General features: G+C 35.8%; 1 protein-coding gene across 2 annotated transcripts in view; it reads right to left on the bottom strand.

Moving 5' to 3' along the window:
* Window positions 1-384: 384 nt before the first annotated feature.
* The window catches only part of tns3 (tensin 3), a 114,404-nt gene continuing 97,881 nt past the window's right edge, over window positions 385-16,907 (bottom strand). For both annotated transcript variants that reach the window (XM_031904453.1, XM_031904452.1), the window contains 9 exons: window positions 15,578-15,664; window positions 13,309-13,440; window positions 12,066-12,161; window positions 10,812-10,889; window positions 8,552-8,629; window positions 7,554-7,722; window positions 5,941-6,009; window positions 5,703-5,729; window positions 385-3,868 (listed from right to left, as the gene is read on the bottom strand). In XM_031904453.1, coding sequence (XP_031760313.1) covers window positions 3,727-3,868; window positions 5,703-5,729; window positions 5,941-6,009; window positions 7,554-7,722; window positions 8,552-8,629; window positions 10,812-10,889; window positions 12,066-12,161; window positions 13,309-13,440; window positions 15,578-15,664 — 878 coding nt within the window. In that variant the 3' untranslated portion in view covers window positions 385-3,726. The remainder of the gene's footprint in view (window positions 3,869-5,702; window positions 5,730-5,940; window positions 6,010-7,553; window positions 7,723-8,551; window positions 8,630-10,811; window positions 10,890-12,065; window positions 12,162-13,308; window positions 13,441-15,577; window positions 15,665-16,907) is intronic.

Below are 16,907 nucleotides of genomic sequence, written 5' to 3'. Positions count from 1 at the left end.
AAAATTGCCTAAGGTGAGTGCAGCTGGGAACTTTTTTTGTTTACTGTTTAAAGGGACATTATGATGTGCAGCAAATGTTATGTAACTTTACTGTGTGAGTAAAAACAGGGAATCATTTGACAATTATGAAGCCTGGAAAATCTTCATTTTTAGACAGATAACACTGGAAGGAATGCATTAGTCAGAGCAACCTGATGATATAGATAAACACATCCTTTCCATGTGATATTTTCAGTTGCCACTACAAGCAACGATAACAATAGCATTTCCCTATTAGCATAGTATAGTTTCAAAAACTGTTTAGATAAAGGCACCAAGTAATTTTTCTTCAATGCTGGTTTTTCAGGCGAAGTAGAATAAGCATTTCTGCATAATAAATCCAGATCTGTATTAATAGCATTTATTATCATGATTCTTAATTTTATACAAAAAAATAAAAACAATATTGTTTAGAACTCACAGTTTATGATAGTCTGAATAAAGCCAAGTCGAAATGTCAAAGGCAAGTGGCTATACATCAGATGTGTCGAGCATGACATTTTACATAATGAATACATTTTATACAAGATAGAAAAGGTTTGTTTTTTTTTTTATAAAGGACATTACAGTAGAATGATAAATACACTGGAGTAATTAGGAATAGATATGGCTTTTAAATATTTTGCTTTATATGTATTAACACTGTGTAATAAAGCTGTGCAATTTAAAAGCGTTATTAAAGGCAATACATGTTGTTTATAATATTACAAACAGAGTATATATGTATACAATCTGATAAAAACTAAAACTGAAGTGCTGTCATCAATATATCTTTAGTATGAAAATCAATTCTGATACACATTTATTAAATTTATAGTTTTATGTACTACATCATAAAATATTTCATACAAAATATGGTAATATACCATTAAATGTGCACACCATAAAAGCATGTCAAAGTTAAAAGAGAAATATGCCTCCTCTTTGATATGAGCTCATCTAATTAGGCATATGGATCTGAACTTTTAACACAGACATATTCATAGATTAAAAGGAAACCATTATAGTCTCTCAATTTGGGACCAGGTACCCTTAGGCTCACAGTACAATGCAATGCAATGAAATTCAGATATTGTTTATGTACTATTTCTACATACGCCCAACTGAATGAGCTTATGAAAAAGGTTGGTATATTGCCCGTTTAAAAAGAAACTTTCCCCAGTTTGGTCCACAAGTATAAGAAAAACATTTGAGCATTGAAATAAAAATAATCTTCTATGATCAATGGTGGAAGAGAAAAATTGATCTGATTGTATTTTGCATATTATGTAGAAGTTAAAATTTAGAAGGCTTCACATACAGAATTATAAATGTAAGTAAAATAAGTGTGTTTAAATGGTGAGTTGTATATTTCCAGAAGTTTTCTTTCATATCATCTGTGCAGCTATTACAGACAGTGTCGTACTTAGGCTGGCTGCCCACAACAGTCCTTATCACCTCTATCAGACCGCCTGTAGTGGTAAAATGTCAACTGGGTTGCTGGGCTAGTGGCCAGGGACATGGCAAGCAGAATGCAAAGGGCAACTCGATACAAAGCATTAACAGAGGCAAAAACATAAATCTTCTAGTAGCCTGTACATAGCTGCTCTCCTGTACGGAGCACAATTCAGCAGAAAAGGGTACAGAAGTACTTTAATTATTACACTGTTATTATAAGAGAGCTAGAAAAGAAAGATACAAACAAAAACACAGGATTTTCAACTTTGTCACACAGAGATTAAAAGAAGCTATTTTAGCTGGGTTAGAAACAAAACCATTTTGTCCACAAGGCCACTTTAGAGGTCAATACATACTCTAGATTCATCAAGTAGATTATTTAATTACAGCAAACTAAGCCATCTCACTTAAGGAGATCTAAATCTACATCAAAATAGTATTATAGCGAGTGAACTTAGTTTTTCCCCTCATAGCCAAGCTGCACTTAGTCTTAACTAGTAACTAATAAACTTTCCAGTCTATCAATTGTAATTTGCCATCAGCGTGTTTCAGTTTTAAGAAACTGTTTTTGCATTGTTTGGAAAGCCTTATTTATAATCAATGCACATGGTATAAATGTGAATACCCATATATCCATGTTAGCTGTTAGCCAGCATCTTGGAAGAATAGCTTAGTGCAGGCTCACATTAATGCTAATATTTTCAGTCTTGTGTTGAGCAATGGTATATTAGTTTAAACTGGATTCCATTAAGTGTCACATTTTATGAGGTGGTACAATATTCTGACAGGGTGGGTGAAAAAGGTGTCTGATGCATTTAATATTTCCAAAACCATTCGGCAGCAGGAGAAAAGTTGAGCACACTTTTCTGTTTCAAGTATTAAAAAAGAAGAATTACTACAGTGGTGGCTTGTCCTGGGTTTTCTCCACAAACTTACATATTTACAAGCCTAGTGAGAAGCACACCTTGCAAATGTACTGTACATAGATCTTTCACATGCCACATACAGCAAAACCTAACCAGCTTAAAAAAAAAACAAAAAAGTACTATTGCTCTGGTGGTGTATATTTTACATTACAGGGTTTGTCTCGGAATGGATTTTACTGCCAAGTGTCAAAGAAAATTAAGAAACCCCATGGTCTGCAAAGGGTTAAAGTTTACAGCTTTTCAGCTGGATTTTGTGGGTAAGGATTTGAATCTTGGGAGGAGGGTTTTTAGAGGTGGATTTCTGCAGTGTGCTACCAGGCTGCCTGAAGAGCTCCACAGCGTGTCTCCACGCTTACTTGGAGAAAGGCAATTGTGGTGCCCACGCAAGATCATCCAGTATATTAATGGGTTCTAGGACTCGGTTATGGACACAATCAAAGGATATTACAATACATCAGCTATGTTTGGTTGTGAAAACATAAAAATGCTGTTTAATGATGTTCTATTAAAGAATTCTCAATTAATTTTCCTTGAAATCCTTGGGCAATTCAAGCACATTACTGCTTTAACCAAAGCTACCTTCAATACACACAGGATACCTTCACTGAAAATATACCTCTGTTACCATATTAATAAAAACAACAACTCATTATCAAAGCTCCCCCAAAAACATGCACGTAACATTTCAGAATGACATACTTTAACTTTCCAAATGCTTAAACCCAAATAAAAAGTGGGGTTAATCCTCCATTTTATTAAAAGAATAAATGGCTAATATGCAGAAATTATAAATGAATACAACTCATGACCTAGTGTTTACCATAAGTATATTTTTCTGTAAAACCTATGAAGTACAAAAGAATAGAGTGAAGAGCATCTGTTAACTAAAAAGAAAAACCCGAGATGGCTCTGGTTCCAATATGAATACCAATTTCTTGAGAAGAAATGTCAGAGTTGTTTTCCAATCCTGGTCAATGAACATATTAGAGTACATAAAATGAATAAAGTTATAGCAATTGTAGTTAAAAAAAAACATAGTGCTATTTAAATATGAAAATAGATATTAACTTAATTTTCCCCAAACAACTGCATTGGCTTGATAAGTCAAATTTCTCAAAAAATCCTGAAAAGCTAAATAAGTTTTTTTGTTTTTTTACTTAAAATGTAGTTAATGTAAGGCATCACCAAATGAAAAATATCAATCAGATTAAAAATAGTTTCAGCCTTGTAAGTTCCTTAAGGTCCATTTTAGACTGCATGTTAAAAAGAAAATGGTTCACGGTACCATTTTTCAGTCCCCAACCAACATCTCCTGAAAGAGTTTTTACATTTTCTTTTGTGAGCCAATCATGACTTTTGACACAAAGTTTACGATGGCACTAGCAGGTTGTTCTGGGTCATGTTCTGCAAAGAGGTGACAAATGTTGTGGTTGCCCGCGCCCTTCCTCGCCACAAAGCCAAAAACTCTGAAATAGAAAGCACGCGATTGGATGAACAAAGGTAAAAAGATCAATTCAGCAGACGTCAAACAGATATGATTTAATTCAAAGCAAGTAAAAATACTGTAGAAATGTAGAATTAAGGTTTTGTTTACAGTATAAATCGTAATAGCTTAATTTTACCACCACCAATTTCTCATTTGGAATAAATATCTTCTTTTATGGCTTTATTACTGCAGAATCAAAATCTTTTTTAGGGTTTTATTAACGGCATGTCTGTGCTTGATTATCTATTATTGCACTGGAGTTCAGTATCTGTTCAAATATAGAGGGATATCATCTAGTCATCATCTGTAGCTTAATAGTTGGAGGATTTCTGGATTTATGAGTAATCATAAAACAAATGACAGCTTCTTTATTGTTTCTTAAAATATATTTATTCAGTGTTCACAAAGGAATCCCTGTAATGCATAGATACTGTGTGTGAGCTAATGTGTGTTTCATGAACAAATGGTACATGTGACAATATGTATATGAGTGCTTGTGTAATTCAGCATCCCCCTATGTATGATTTTCGAGACAGGAGGAAAAAGGTCACAGAACTTATACACACTACATTCATGAGCATGAATATCCAGCAATGACATGGCCTACACTTCATATTGTATCCAGAAGGTAACCATAAGAAGGTACATGTCAATAGTCAGTGCCTGCATCAGAGTATATGTATAACCCCTGTGCCCATACATTGCAGCTACCAAAGGTCATCTTATAGCCACAATGTGAAATACAGACCCATGCTTACTGTAATTTCAATAAGTTAAACTCACCACAACTCACACAAATCCAGCCAGTTCTAAATGTGTTGCCAATAGTGTCCAGTTTATATGCACACAAATTACAAAGACATATGAAAAGTTAATATAACACTATACTTCCTCCCAATTTATTGCCTCCCCCTGGGGCTCTCTTGTCCTTGATTAATATGGAAAGAAAAAAGCACAGTCTCTCTTGCAGTACAAGCCTAACTTTTCTGTAATGAAATGTTAGGGTTGTGAAATTATAGCATAAATTTACAGTTAAAACCCCCCAGACGTAACTTTAGAAGGGCATAAAGTAGCAATGGATAAAGTCATTCTCTTGTTATCTGTGCATGGGAAGCAAATATGTAACTCTAAATGGCTGCTCTGCTTATGAGAACTTTGCAGTTGGTAATTTCTGTATTTCTTTGTATTTAAAGCCTTGTGAACCTTTTAGTTGTGCTCTTGCACCCATCTGAGGGATCTTTCTTTGAAATTTCACTCGTGTTTCCGTGGGGCTCTTTCTTCACATCACTACCTGTTTGTGGATATGCTGTATTGATCCAAGCCAAAAATTGGCTTTTTCCTGGGTTTTTCATCAATAAAGCTAAGTATAACCTAAGTTATTGCTGTGTTTTGTAATCATTTGGTACACATAGCAGAAAAAAACAAAAAGAACTAAATGCTTTGGCTTGCATCATCTTTTTCTAAAATGGAACATGCAATGCTTGGTAAACTTTGGTCCATGGAAAAGAAGAGATTTAATGACTACAAAAAGATTGCAGAATACATGCAATACCTTGCCTACTGAAAAAGTAACTTCCCTTCTCCTTTAACTAAACCAGTGGTGAGTGTATTAAATGTAAATACCTGTTGTAGTCAGAAAGAAACAACAGACAAAGATGGCTGAGCACAATTGAGCTAATACTGCAAGTAAAACCACACTTTCTACTTTCAAAAACAAGGACAGAAATATAGTATGTTAGGTCCGATTATATTTTAATTTGTAATACTGGACCTTAATAACAAACACCTACCACCCCTTAAAATGTACCACTTACTTTGCAGAAAGTCCATCTCTTGTCCACCTAAAATAACAGAAATAAGTTAGAGACAAGTTAAAATACAATGTTTTTCATGGAACTAGAAAAAATGGTTCAAAATATGGGAAAATGTATAATCAGGGCAATACTATATTGATTATGTATTGGTGGAGATTTAAAAAAACAGTCTAAAATAAAAGGAAACTTTAAATCAGGGCGTGTAAAAGTTTCACTTGTAAAAATACGCCCCACTTACTTCCTGTCTTGTGGATCCAGAGCACAGAAAATCACAGTGTTTACTGGATAATGTCTTCGGAAAAACAACCTATGAGAAAAATAGACTTTTAGCGCATAAAAAAGAAGCTTTGATTTTTTTTTTTTTTATTTAGAGCAAAAATAATTCCCTAGACAAAAAATAGGCATTGCATTTAACAGACTCTTATCAGTGGATGTTTTTTTAAAATTAAAATGACATATATTCCTTTAATCATTATTGTATACTGCAGATGTCCCATTATATTAAAGAGAATCACTATGGAGTATAACAATTTTGAAAACAACAAACTTTGGCCCTATTCTGTGCCAATATCTCCTCATGTTTATAACACATAAGACAAAATAAGCAGGTATTAAAGATCCACAATGGAGTATTGAAAATTCAAATGAAAGACAACTGGCTATATGTAGTCAGCCAGTATGTCGTAACCTGCCATATCATTCTGCAATGTTGCAGAGAGTATATGGACCAAAGATTTTGTAACCTGCTGTAGGACACAATGCTGGTCAATCCCAGCAGAGATGCACAATAATTTACAACATTTGAGGATCTGTTTCAACTGTGCACATGTTCTTTTGTCATTGTTAGTTCCTGCTGTACTGCATACCTCCCATATGAAATTGTCAGACTTCTTTATGTTGTGGGTATCACGGAGCAGTTCTAGTTGTAGCTTCCAAATGATGGAAGAACAAATATAGTTTGCTAGCTGCTTCTGTGTGTATTTAGATAATGCTTCCATTTTAAGTACTACACATTTGCTCCCCCCTCTAGCACTTGCATTTTATTATTATTATTAATAAACTTCACTCATTTTGCCAGCTCTCCTTAAAAGGTACATGGACTATTCTACTATTCAGAGAATTTAGCAGAGGCATGTATAAATAGCCTGATGGAGTACATTTTCCAGAGGATTTTCACATCTGTCTGATATTGTATATCTGACCAATCCCGGACCAGATGTCGGCCTGGGCAGGTAGTTTAAAGTGGACCTGTCACCCAGACATGAAAATCTGTATAATAAAAGTCCTGTTCAAATTAAACATGAAACCCAAATTCATTTTTATATTAACACATCCAAACCCATTATAAAGGCATTTAAAAATCACAGCTGTCAATCATATATTGCTTGCCCCGCCTCTATGCCTTAGGCATAGAGGCGGGTCAGACAATAACTTTAGCTTTCCATTCAGCACTTCCTAGATGTCACTGCACATCTCACTTTCCCCCCATCTCATCTAATTGTGTAGCCAGTGCATGGGCCAGGGCATCTGGCCCCCCATTCTGGCACATAAACAAGATTTTGGCATGATACAAAGCTTGCCTTAATAACAGTGCCCACAAAATGGTGCCTGCCTGCTTGCTTTGATTGAGTAATTCCGAGACGGAAGGAAACAAGATTTATATTATTTATATAGAGTAAGTAAAGTTTATTTTGCTCAACTAACAATATAGAAAAAAATTTGGACTTATTTCTTAGGGTGACAGGTCCGCTTTAAGATTGTTTGACCAAAGTTATAATATGGAGTAATGGTGGTCATCAAGCACCGAGCAGCTACATACTAGATTGTCATAAACATGGATTCTTTTCTTACTTTCTTTGATTATCAGTTAGAGTGATTCCTTGTGCAGACACCTTGAAATGGACTACAGTTGAGATGGGAGGTGGCTCCTGAAGCTGTGTTATAGATAAAGCCTTCTGCACAGCTTGGTATCCAGTAAGTGACTCCATTTCCACGGAATTGAGATACCAAACATTGCACGCTGCAATAATAGAGGAAATAAAAGAAAATTAACATTTTAATATATTGTTTATATTTTTTCCAACCTACCATTATAACTACAGGCATGGGACCTGTTATCCAGAATGCTCAGGAGCAGGGGTTTTCCAGATAAGGGATCTTTCTGTACTTTGGATATCTACATTTAAGTCTACAAATTTTTTTTTTAACATTAAATAAACCCAATAGGATGGTTTTGCCTCCAGTAAGGAAAAATTACATCTTAGTTGGGATCAAGTACAAGGTACTGTTTACTTTTTACAGAGAAAAAAAGGTAATCAATTTTATAAATGTGAATTATTTGCTGATAACAGAGTGTATGGGAGATGGCCTTCCTGTAATTCAGAACTTTCTGGATAATGGATCCCATACCTGTACTATGTGGTTCATCGATAGAGTAACCCACATTTTTGCAAACAATGCGCAAAATGCTTCTAAACACTTATACATATTGAAAAAAACGAATGACCCATTTAGCATACCTTTCCAAAAACCCAATTATAAATAATGCATTCCACCTGCTATTGCCGATTCCCTGCAGCAAAGTGAGTACAAACATATTGAAAAAAACCAAGCTGCTTTAACTCCTGCATTCTCCTGTAGATAGAACAAATAAATAAAATTGACTGCAGGGGAAGGCAGGAAAGATGCTTTTTTTTGTAAGGCACCCTTAACGTAAATGGGATTTTTCTGTGAGAAATCAGTTTAATTAAAATGTGATGACTTTAAATTAATTAATTGGTGTGGCTGTTACCTGAAAAAGTACATGATTTTGCAATAAGATGCCAAAGAGTGTTCAATTCACCACTTACCAGCACCTTGCTTCAGCAATTCAGCAGCAGAATTGGCAGCTGACTGGGGTGTTGCTGCAGGAATTTCTTCCAGTGGATCTAAAATGAAAACAAACTGTTAACTTACGGCAAATTAAACTTTTTAACAGCCTTAGAAAGAACTAACTAAAGTATGTGATAAAGACCCAAACTGATGCAGCATGTGTGTGTTTGAGATTGATCAGGGCATATCTGGGTATATTTGGCACATAATAGATTATAGCCATGCAGTTGACAGTTCCTGGAACTGGCAAAAACTCCTAATGTTTAAGTTGTTAATATTACTATGACAAAGCACTTTAAGGAAAGAAGGATAAGACAGGCTTCTCCGTTTATAAATGAAAGAGATATTCAAAATATTTCTGTTAAGCAGTGATATAATTATTATTAACATGTACATATTATGAACACCTATGAATAGGTGTATACATGGAACATACAGATTTACATACAAAACAACCAATGACTGATACAAAAGATAAAGAGGGCTTTGCCCAAAAGAGCTTACAATCGAAAAAGAGAAGGGGTTGAGACACACTACTGATGGTAGGCTATTTCACTGCATTACAGAATTTTTACTCAGTCTCTCGTTTGCTTATGTGAAAAGCGTTTATCCTTTTTAAGTTTCTTGCCTATTTATCTCTATGCTTAGACAGGAGGCGTAGGATTCAAGTTAATCACTGGTTGTTGGGCAAAATATCAAATCCTCAGATAGTAGCATAGATAATTTTCAGCTCATCTGCCACATAATAATATGCACTATTTAGTGCTCATCTAGAAAGCCCAGACTTTGAATTTGATGATTTCTGTATTACTGCACTCTCTCACTGCAGACTGTGTTGTTAATCTGGATATGGCCAACTGAAACCACTTAGATTCTTTACTTTCCAATGGTGTTTCGATAAGATTCATTTCCATAACTGTCCTTGCGCAATATAAACTATAACAGAGCTATCTAGAATCCCAGTATAAGAACATTTCAACTCAATTACACAATGTTCAAACACTTCTCTTTGAGAAACAGTACCATTTACACAAAGGAATAACATAAGATAATATAACAATTTCAAAAATGTATTTATAAAAAAAAAAAAAGAAAACAAAAAAACCCTCCTCTAACAGTTGGCTAAAATAATCATTGTTGTTGTTCTGCTATGTGGAATATGGCACAAACACAAAGTTTATATTATAGTTGTGTTTGGGTTTGTTAGTTTCTCCTTTTTTTTGAGGGGGGGTTAAAAATGATGAGATGAGGAAATGAATTATATCCTCCCAAACAACAAAATGTTAGCCTGTCATCCGGTAGTGTAATATTACCCCTAAGCAATCTGCATGATAGGGCATCTCCTCAGGCAAGTGGACTGCTAGGTCATTGGGGTTTGCACCGATTACTAACAGCAAATCTGTAGACCTTAATAAGATGTAGACATGATAAGGATCCAGCAAAATGAGCCTTATCTATAAGGTTTTTCTTTTGGAATAGTTTCTTCAATAAACCGCAAATTTTATGTTGGCTAGCTCATGGGTTTCTTATTATAAGTGCCTTTGGCAATCCTTTCTAGCATGATGTAGCCTTTGGAAGTGCATTGCCATAAAAGGAACCCTGTTTAGCAAACTTCCAAAAATCTATATTGCTGAATGTAGTCAGATCCATAAAAGGTTGGAAGAGCTATTGAGGAGGTCCAGAACTTGGGTGGTGTTTTAATGTCACTACTGTCATGGACAAATCCTGTAAATTCATTTCATGACTTTTTGAGTTCCAGTGTATGACATTACCTTTTTGACTCTCCAAATTCAACATATGCCTTATATTTTCTCATTTGTCACTGGACCTTATCAATCTTGTCTAGACCTCATATGTATGCTGTCTGCAGGCTTGTTCTGAGAAGATGCCTAATCCAGCACATTGCTTACAGGTAACACCACAGCAATGCATGGTTCAGCATAAAGGCATATTTGACATTTAGCTTTACACACATCAAGTCAGATTTAATTGGAATGCACACATGCATTCAGTTAAGAGTACTTGGAACCTGTATAAATATTGATGAAATGAAAAAATGCCCAGACAGACAACCTGATATACTTTGAAGAAATCAAGTCACCACAGTTCGTCATGACAGATATCTTCTGTCATGAAGAACAGTGGTGACTTGATTTCTTCAAAGTATATTAGGTTGTCTGTCTGGGCATTTTTTCATTATCTTGATAAGATAAATATATATATTTTAAATGAGCCTACCTTTGTCTGGTATAAGTAATTTACAAGGTAGCGCCAGTGGAGTAATGGAATGTTGATAAACCAGGGCTGTCAAACTACCTGTGTGAAAGAAACGGCATCAATGTTAGCAATACTTAGGTTTCTGTGTAAGACAGAAATGTGACACATTTGCACATGTGACTACAACTGCAGTTCAGTTAGATCTCCCAGTATGCCATGATACCCAATGGGAAAAAGTCATACAATATTTCTGAATAACTAGTATAAATAAATTTAAAGCAACTGGACTTGTTTGGTAATCATTGAAGACGTTTCACTACTCATCCGAGCAGCTTCTTCAGTTCAACTGACTGGTATGGGAAGTCCTCAGCATATATACTCTTCCACTAATCACAATGGCACTTTGTAACTCTTCAGAAAGGTGACATCTGAAACTCACAGAGGTGTGAATGCTGTGGAGTTACTTTGAAAGGATTACCAAAGTATCATGCAACTCTTCAAACAGGTGTTACTTTTTGGAGTTGCATGAATGGATGTGTGAAGAGTTCTGAAACTGCCGGGGTACAGATGTTAGAACAGCATTGTATGTAGCAGACAGATGGTGTCGAAGTCCCCCGCCTCTGTTAAGGGATGGTTTCTCCACTTTGACATGAATGGCCTCTTTTACACCTCTTTCAAACCAGCGGTCTTCTTTGTCCAAAATTTGGACGTTGCTGTTTTCAAAGGAGTGTCCCTTGTCTTTTAGGTGTAGAAATACAGCAGAGTCCTGGCCTGTAGTGTTCGCCCTCCTATGCTGAGCCATTCGCTTGGAGAGCAGTTGCTTTGTCTCACCAATGTAAAGGTCGGTGCACTCCTCGCTACACTGGACTGCGTATACAACATTGTTTTGTTTTTCCTTTGGTGTTGGATCCTTTGGGTGTACAAGTTTTTGTCTCAGTGTGTTGCTAGGTTTGAAAAACACAGGGATGTGGTGTTTGTTCTCCTGAGTTTCTCCGACACTCCTGCTACATATGGGATGACTATATTGCGCCTTCTCTCTGCCTCAGGACGGTTATTCCTTTTGGTGTTCCCGTTGGGCTTAGTTGCAACTTGTCCAGTTGCTTTAAATTTATTTATACTAGATATACCATGACCTGGATGAATGAAAATCTTCATAGACATTTCTGAATAACTTATATCAGAACATGTTAGAGTGAATGTAACTGTGTAAGTGCATATTAATAAATTGTTTCATGATAACTTATATGTTTTATAAGCAAATTACAAAATATTTACCAAAATATGGTTCATTTGGACATCCCTTTAATCTCACTCCCTTATGAACACATTCAATCAAGAAGTGCCTGACAAGTTCATTTGTCAAATCCAAACCTGGAAAAGAAAGTTTATTTTTTCAGATATAATTTTAAATTACACAACACCCTATATTTTTTCACTTGGTGAGTATTATATCATAATGCATTGCTGGAAAGGGCTCATGATAATGCTGGCTTTTTCTACAAAGTTTGCTTATAATATGCATACAAAAGGTATGGTTATAAAGCTGCAGTGTTGTTAAAAATATTTCAATGCAAAGTGCATGAGTGTGTATGTATATTAGGAATGCACCAAACCCACTTTTTTGGGTTCGGCTGAACCCCCTGAACCCACTCTAAAGGATTTGGCCGAATCCCGGACCGAATCCGAATTAACATGTGTTAGTTAGGATTGGAAGGGGTTAAAAATCGGCAGCCTATTTTTTTTTCACCTGACAATTTAACCCTTTCCGAATGCTAATTAACATATGCTAATTAGGATTCGGTTCAGCCGAATCCGGAACAGAATCCGGTATTCGGTGAATCCCTAATGTATATCAATATACAGTATTTATATATATATCTATATAATGCACCTCTTAAAAGTCACAGAGAAGTTCCATAACAGGCCATAGAACTCTGAGGTTATTTCTAATACCACCATATTTTAAAACTAAGCACAAATTATAAGTGATGAAATCTATAAGCACCATTTAAAAGGTTATAATTTATAAAATATTCATGGTTCTTGTGAATTATATATCTAAAAATATGTGTGTGTGTGTGTATGTGAGAGAGAGAGACAGAGAAAAAGCAGAGCACTTATGTCCGTATCTTAACAAGTTTAACATAATCTATATATGTATATATGTATATGTATATATGTATATGTATATATATATATATATATATATATACACACACACAAGATATTAACTTTAATTGAAACATACCTTAATACGGAGTACTACAATACAAATTTTTAAACTATACTATTAAACTAAACTATTTACCATGAAAACTCCTTATAATATTTGGAGACATCTGTTTCTCTGCAGTCTGATGTTTGTGTGCATTTTCGCAGTGGGGGATTCAGAATGCTTCAATTTACTGAGCTTTAGATTTAATTCATATGACAGAATACCTATTCTACTACTTCAGTAATAAAAAAAAAACTTAATGGAAATGGCAGTACAATAAAAAGAGTAGTAGAAAAACAATACCTTTCTTGCTACTATGCAATACAGATGGAGGAGGAGTAGCAACTTTCATGGCAAGGCCATAAGCTCCTTTGAAAGAGTGGCTGTCTCTTACAATAAAAGAGCCAGGTTCTTTGTCCTTTAGAACTGCAATAGCTAAAGAGAGACAGGAATCATATTTATATAACAACTGATGCGACAAAGTAAAATTAACTTTTTAATGAACTTTTAGCATTATATGGACAGCTGTGTTTTTGACTGTTCAAAACCGCCAAAACTTCTTTTAAAACACGGGAAGATAAGCTGTCGCATTGGTCTAAAGGACTTGATTCGGTAGCTTAAATCTGCCCATGTATGGCGCCCTTCACATTTCTCTGAATGTGGTGCCAGCTGTGATGCATTACATACAATTTTATTCTGTAAGAGTAAAGAAATTCCTAAACATTCTACTGAATTTGAGGGGATTGTGGTCTCAGAAGAATGCAATTAAGGGCTGGTAGTTGTAAAGTTCATGGACAGATTTAAATATTTCTTAATTATTAATTTAAACTTTATTATAAGATATTTTTACATACATGCATATTAGGTCTCTCTAGAGATCTCTTCTTTTCAATCCAATTTTTCCATTTTAAAAAGCATCCAGCTGAAGCTACCCTAAAATGCACAAACCCTTTTCCCACACGTTAAGGGAAGTTTTTCAAGATATTCTCTTATTATTCTAAATGTGCTACTCAAAATGTAATCACATGGAGGTGGTGACAGAGGCAGGGGTATATTCTGACAGGCGAATAATCACTCCGTGGAGCAATAAACTGAGATAAATCTCTGCTGCCACGGATGACTAATCTCTCCAAAATGCCTTCCCTTCAGCAACAAAGGGAATCGCCAGTGGAAAGGCATACACATCTCTTTTTGAATTTTACAAAGTTGCCTGCAGGAGGAAACTGCACGACTTTTAAAAATGAGTTGATGAGAATGCCTTTTCATTGGGTGATTCACTATGTTGCCAGTGGAAAGGAATTTTGGAGAGATTAGTTGCCCTCAGTAGTAGGGATTTATTGCAGGCGAGTAATCTCTCCGTGGGGCATTAGCCTAAAGCTTAAAAAGCAAAGATCAGTATAGCAAAATATTTTTATAGGTTTAGCCAATACAATCAAAAACAGACATCTATACACTGAGTCTATTAAACCCGGATGCCTGTATAGATTTTTTTTAATCCCTGGTGTTTATTGCTACTCCTACTTGTCTTTGTTCTTGTAACTGATGGTCCAGATTCACACAGAGTGGTTCAATCTAGGGCTGTTTTACAAACATGCCCACTCATTTGCCCCAGGGCAGTATCCCACAGCAACTTGTAAAATATATGCTATCACCCAAACAATGCACCGGGCAGTGATCATCTTTATTCAGTGCAATGTTAGAACGTGAGTCCTCCTTTACTTAACGGGATAACAATTTAAAAGGAACAGTAACAGCAAAAATTGCTATAAAATGTAATGCTGCCCTGCACTAGTACAACTGGAGTGTTTTCCCCAAAAATACGATTATAGTTTGTATAAACAAAGCTGCTGTGTGGCAATGGGGGCACCAATGCAAATATGAAAAGGCACAGGCTACTTAGCAGATAACAGATAAACTCCCATTATATTCTACAGTGCTTATCTGTTATGTAACCTATGCCTTTTCTCCTTTTTTTCAAGCTTCAATGGCTACAAAGCAGATTACTTATATAAACTATAGTAGTGTTTCTGTAGCAAACACAGCAGTTTTACCACTTTTATTTGTTGTTGTTACTGTTCCTTTAAAGCTGGCCATACATGCACCGATAATATTGTACAAAACCTCATTTTGTACGATATTCGGTGCGTGTATGGCAAGTCAGCGAGTCGACCGATATCGCAGGAGGCTGCTGATATAGGTCGACTTGCCGATCAGGCGGGTTAATAGATTTTGATCGGGAGCCATAGAAGGCGCCTGAGCAAAATCTGCCTTCAGGGCTGAATCGGCAGAAGGAGGTAGAAATCCTATTGTTTCTACCTCCTTATCTGCCGTTTCAGCCCTGAACGTTAGTGGCGGATTGAACGATGTTTTGTGCAACCGATGGTGGCACGAAAGATCGAAAATCACCACACGTGTGGCCACCTTAAGTATCTGTATTCTCTTGCAAGCTTAGAGTAGATAGAGTGGCACCTAGTCTCCTTTTCCATGTTTTTTGCCTTTCTCTGGACCAATTAGTTGGGATCTGGGACAGACTGATTTGACCATATATACTAATGAGCAAAGGTCATCTTACCTTGATCTCTTGAAATGTCTGGTTTATACCAAAACTTAGAAGTATCTTGGACAAATTTCACTGTCATATGCTTATCTGAAGAATTTTCTGCAAAACAAAGTTGGAAACAGAATGCATGATTATGGGATCAAATGACAGACATTCTCAGTATTTCCATTAAGCTATTCTATTTGTTTATTGTGATCAAATTGGTGGAGCAAGGATCAGACAACCACCTTAATTAGTTTGCAAGGTATTTTCTTTTATTTTAGGGAACAGAGTTAATGCTCAGCCTACAGATGTTGGAATCAACATCTGTTAGTGAACCCTGACACAACATGTATGAATGTGACACCTTAATGGGTTCCACCAGCAGCCTATCCACTTCTTCCCTAGAGATTGTGACGGCAAAGGCATAGACTCTTCATTGGACTGAGACTACTTTTGTCCATTTGTCAAGTTCATCGGGACATTTGGCCAGTGGACTGGGGGTGAATTTTGGTTGTAAGTTGTAATATTTGGCCGGCATATCGGTCTGAGTTATGTTAATTCTTTCTTGTGAAGTTTTTAATAAAAAAACATAAAAACCCTAGAGATTGTGAAAGAAAACAGAAACCATCTTGTTTTCTTAACTCCATCTTGTTTGTATCATTTGATATTAGATGGTTTTGAAATATGATTTGCTGAGTTTGCCTGACAGGGGGGCCTAAAATGCCTCCACCCATTGTGTTTGCGTAACTGAGGGGCCTTGTTGTGTTGGCCAACTAAGCCCCTCTGCCTGTTCTGCTTTTAGAGATAACAGAGCTAACTACTGATAAGAGTGTTTCAGAGCATTCTATAATGTGAGCATGTGTTGTGACATGGCTTTTATAAATTTATACTTGAGATACTCTGCAGTTCAACCACCGTATATTAAACGGGGAGGGAGTTTAGAGGGGGGCAGTGAAGGGGAGGCTGAGAATGGGGTAGGGTTTAGGTTTCCTTCAAGCAAAAGATCCAGACCCAAACAGATTAAGTTAAAACTGTACAAAATAAAGTCTGCTATCCAATTCCTATTTATGCAAGCCAAGCAGAAAAAGCAAATAGACTTGCCAACCCTCTTGGATGAACAATGGCTGGAAGCTATAAAAAAAAAAAAAAAAAAAAAAGCTTTACCTCCCCATTCCCTTCATAGGTTAGTAGCAAAAGGCACATTTTTAATTTCAAAATTACAGGTGGGTGTATGTATATCAGATAATTAACAAAATTTTTGAGTAAAGATGCAAACCTAAACAAAAAGTTTAGCTCAGAAGGAACATTCAGAATAAAAACATCGCTCTAAAGGAATGCCCATGGTAATATACAAGTTTGT

The sequence above is a fragment of the Xenopus tropicalis genome, chromosome 6 (assembly GCF_000004195.4).
Source record: "Xenopus tropicalis strain Nigerian chromosome 6, UCB_Xtro_10.0, whole genome shotgun sequence".
NCBI lineage: Eukaryota > Metazoa > Chordata > Amphibia > Anura > Pipidae > Xenopus > Xenopus tropicalis.
Note: the sequence above shows the minus strand (reverse complement) of the source record. Positions and strands in the feature narration are given on the sequence as shown.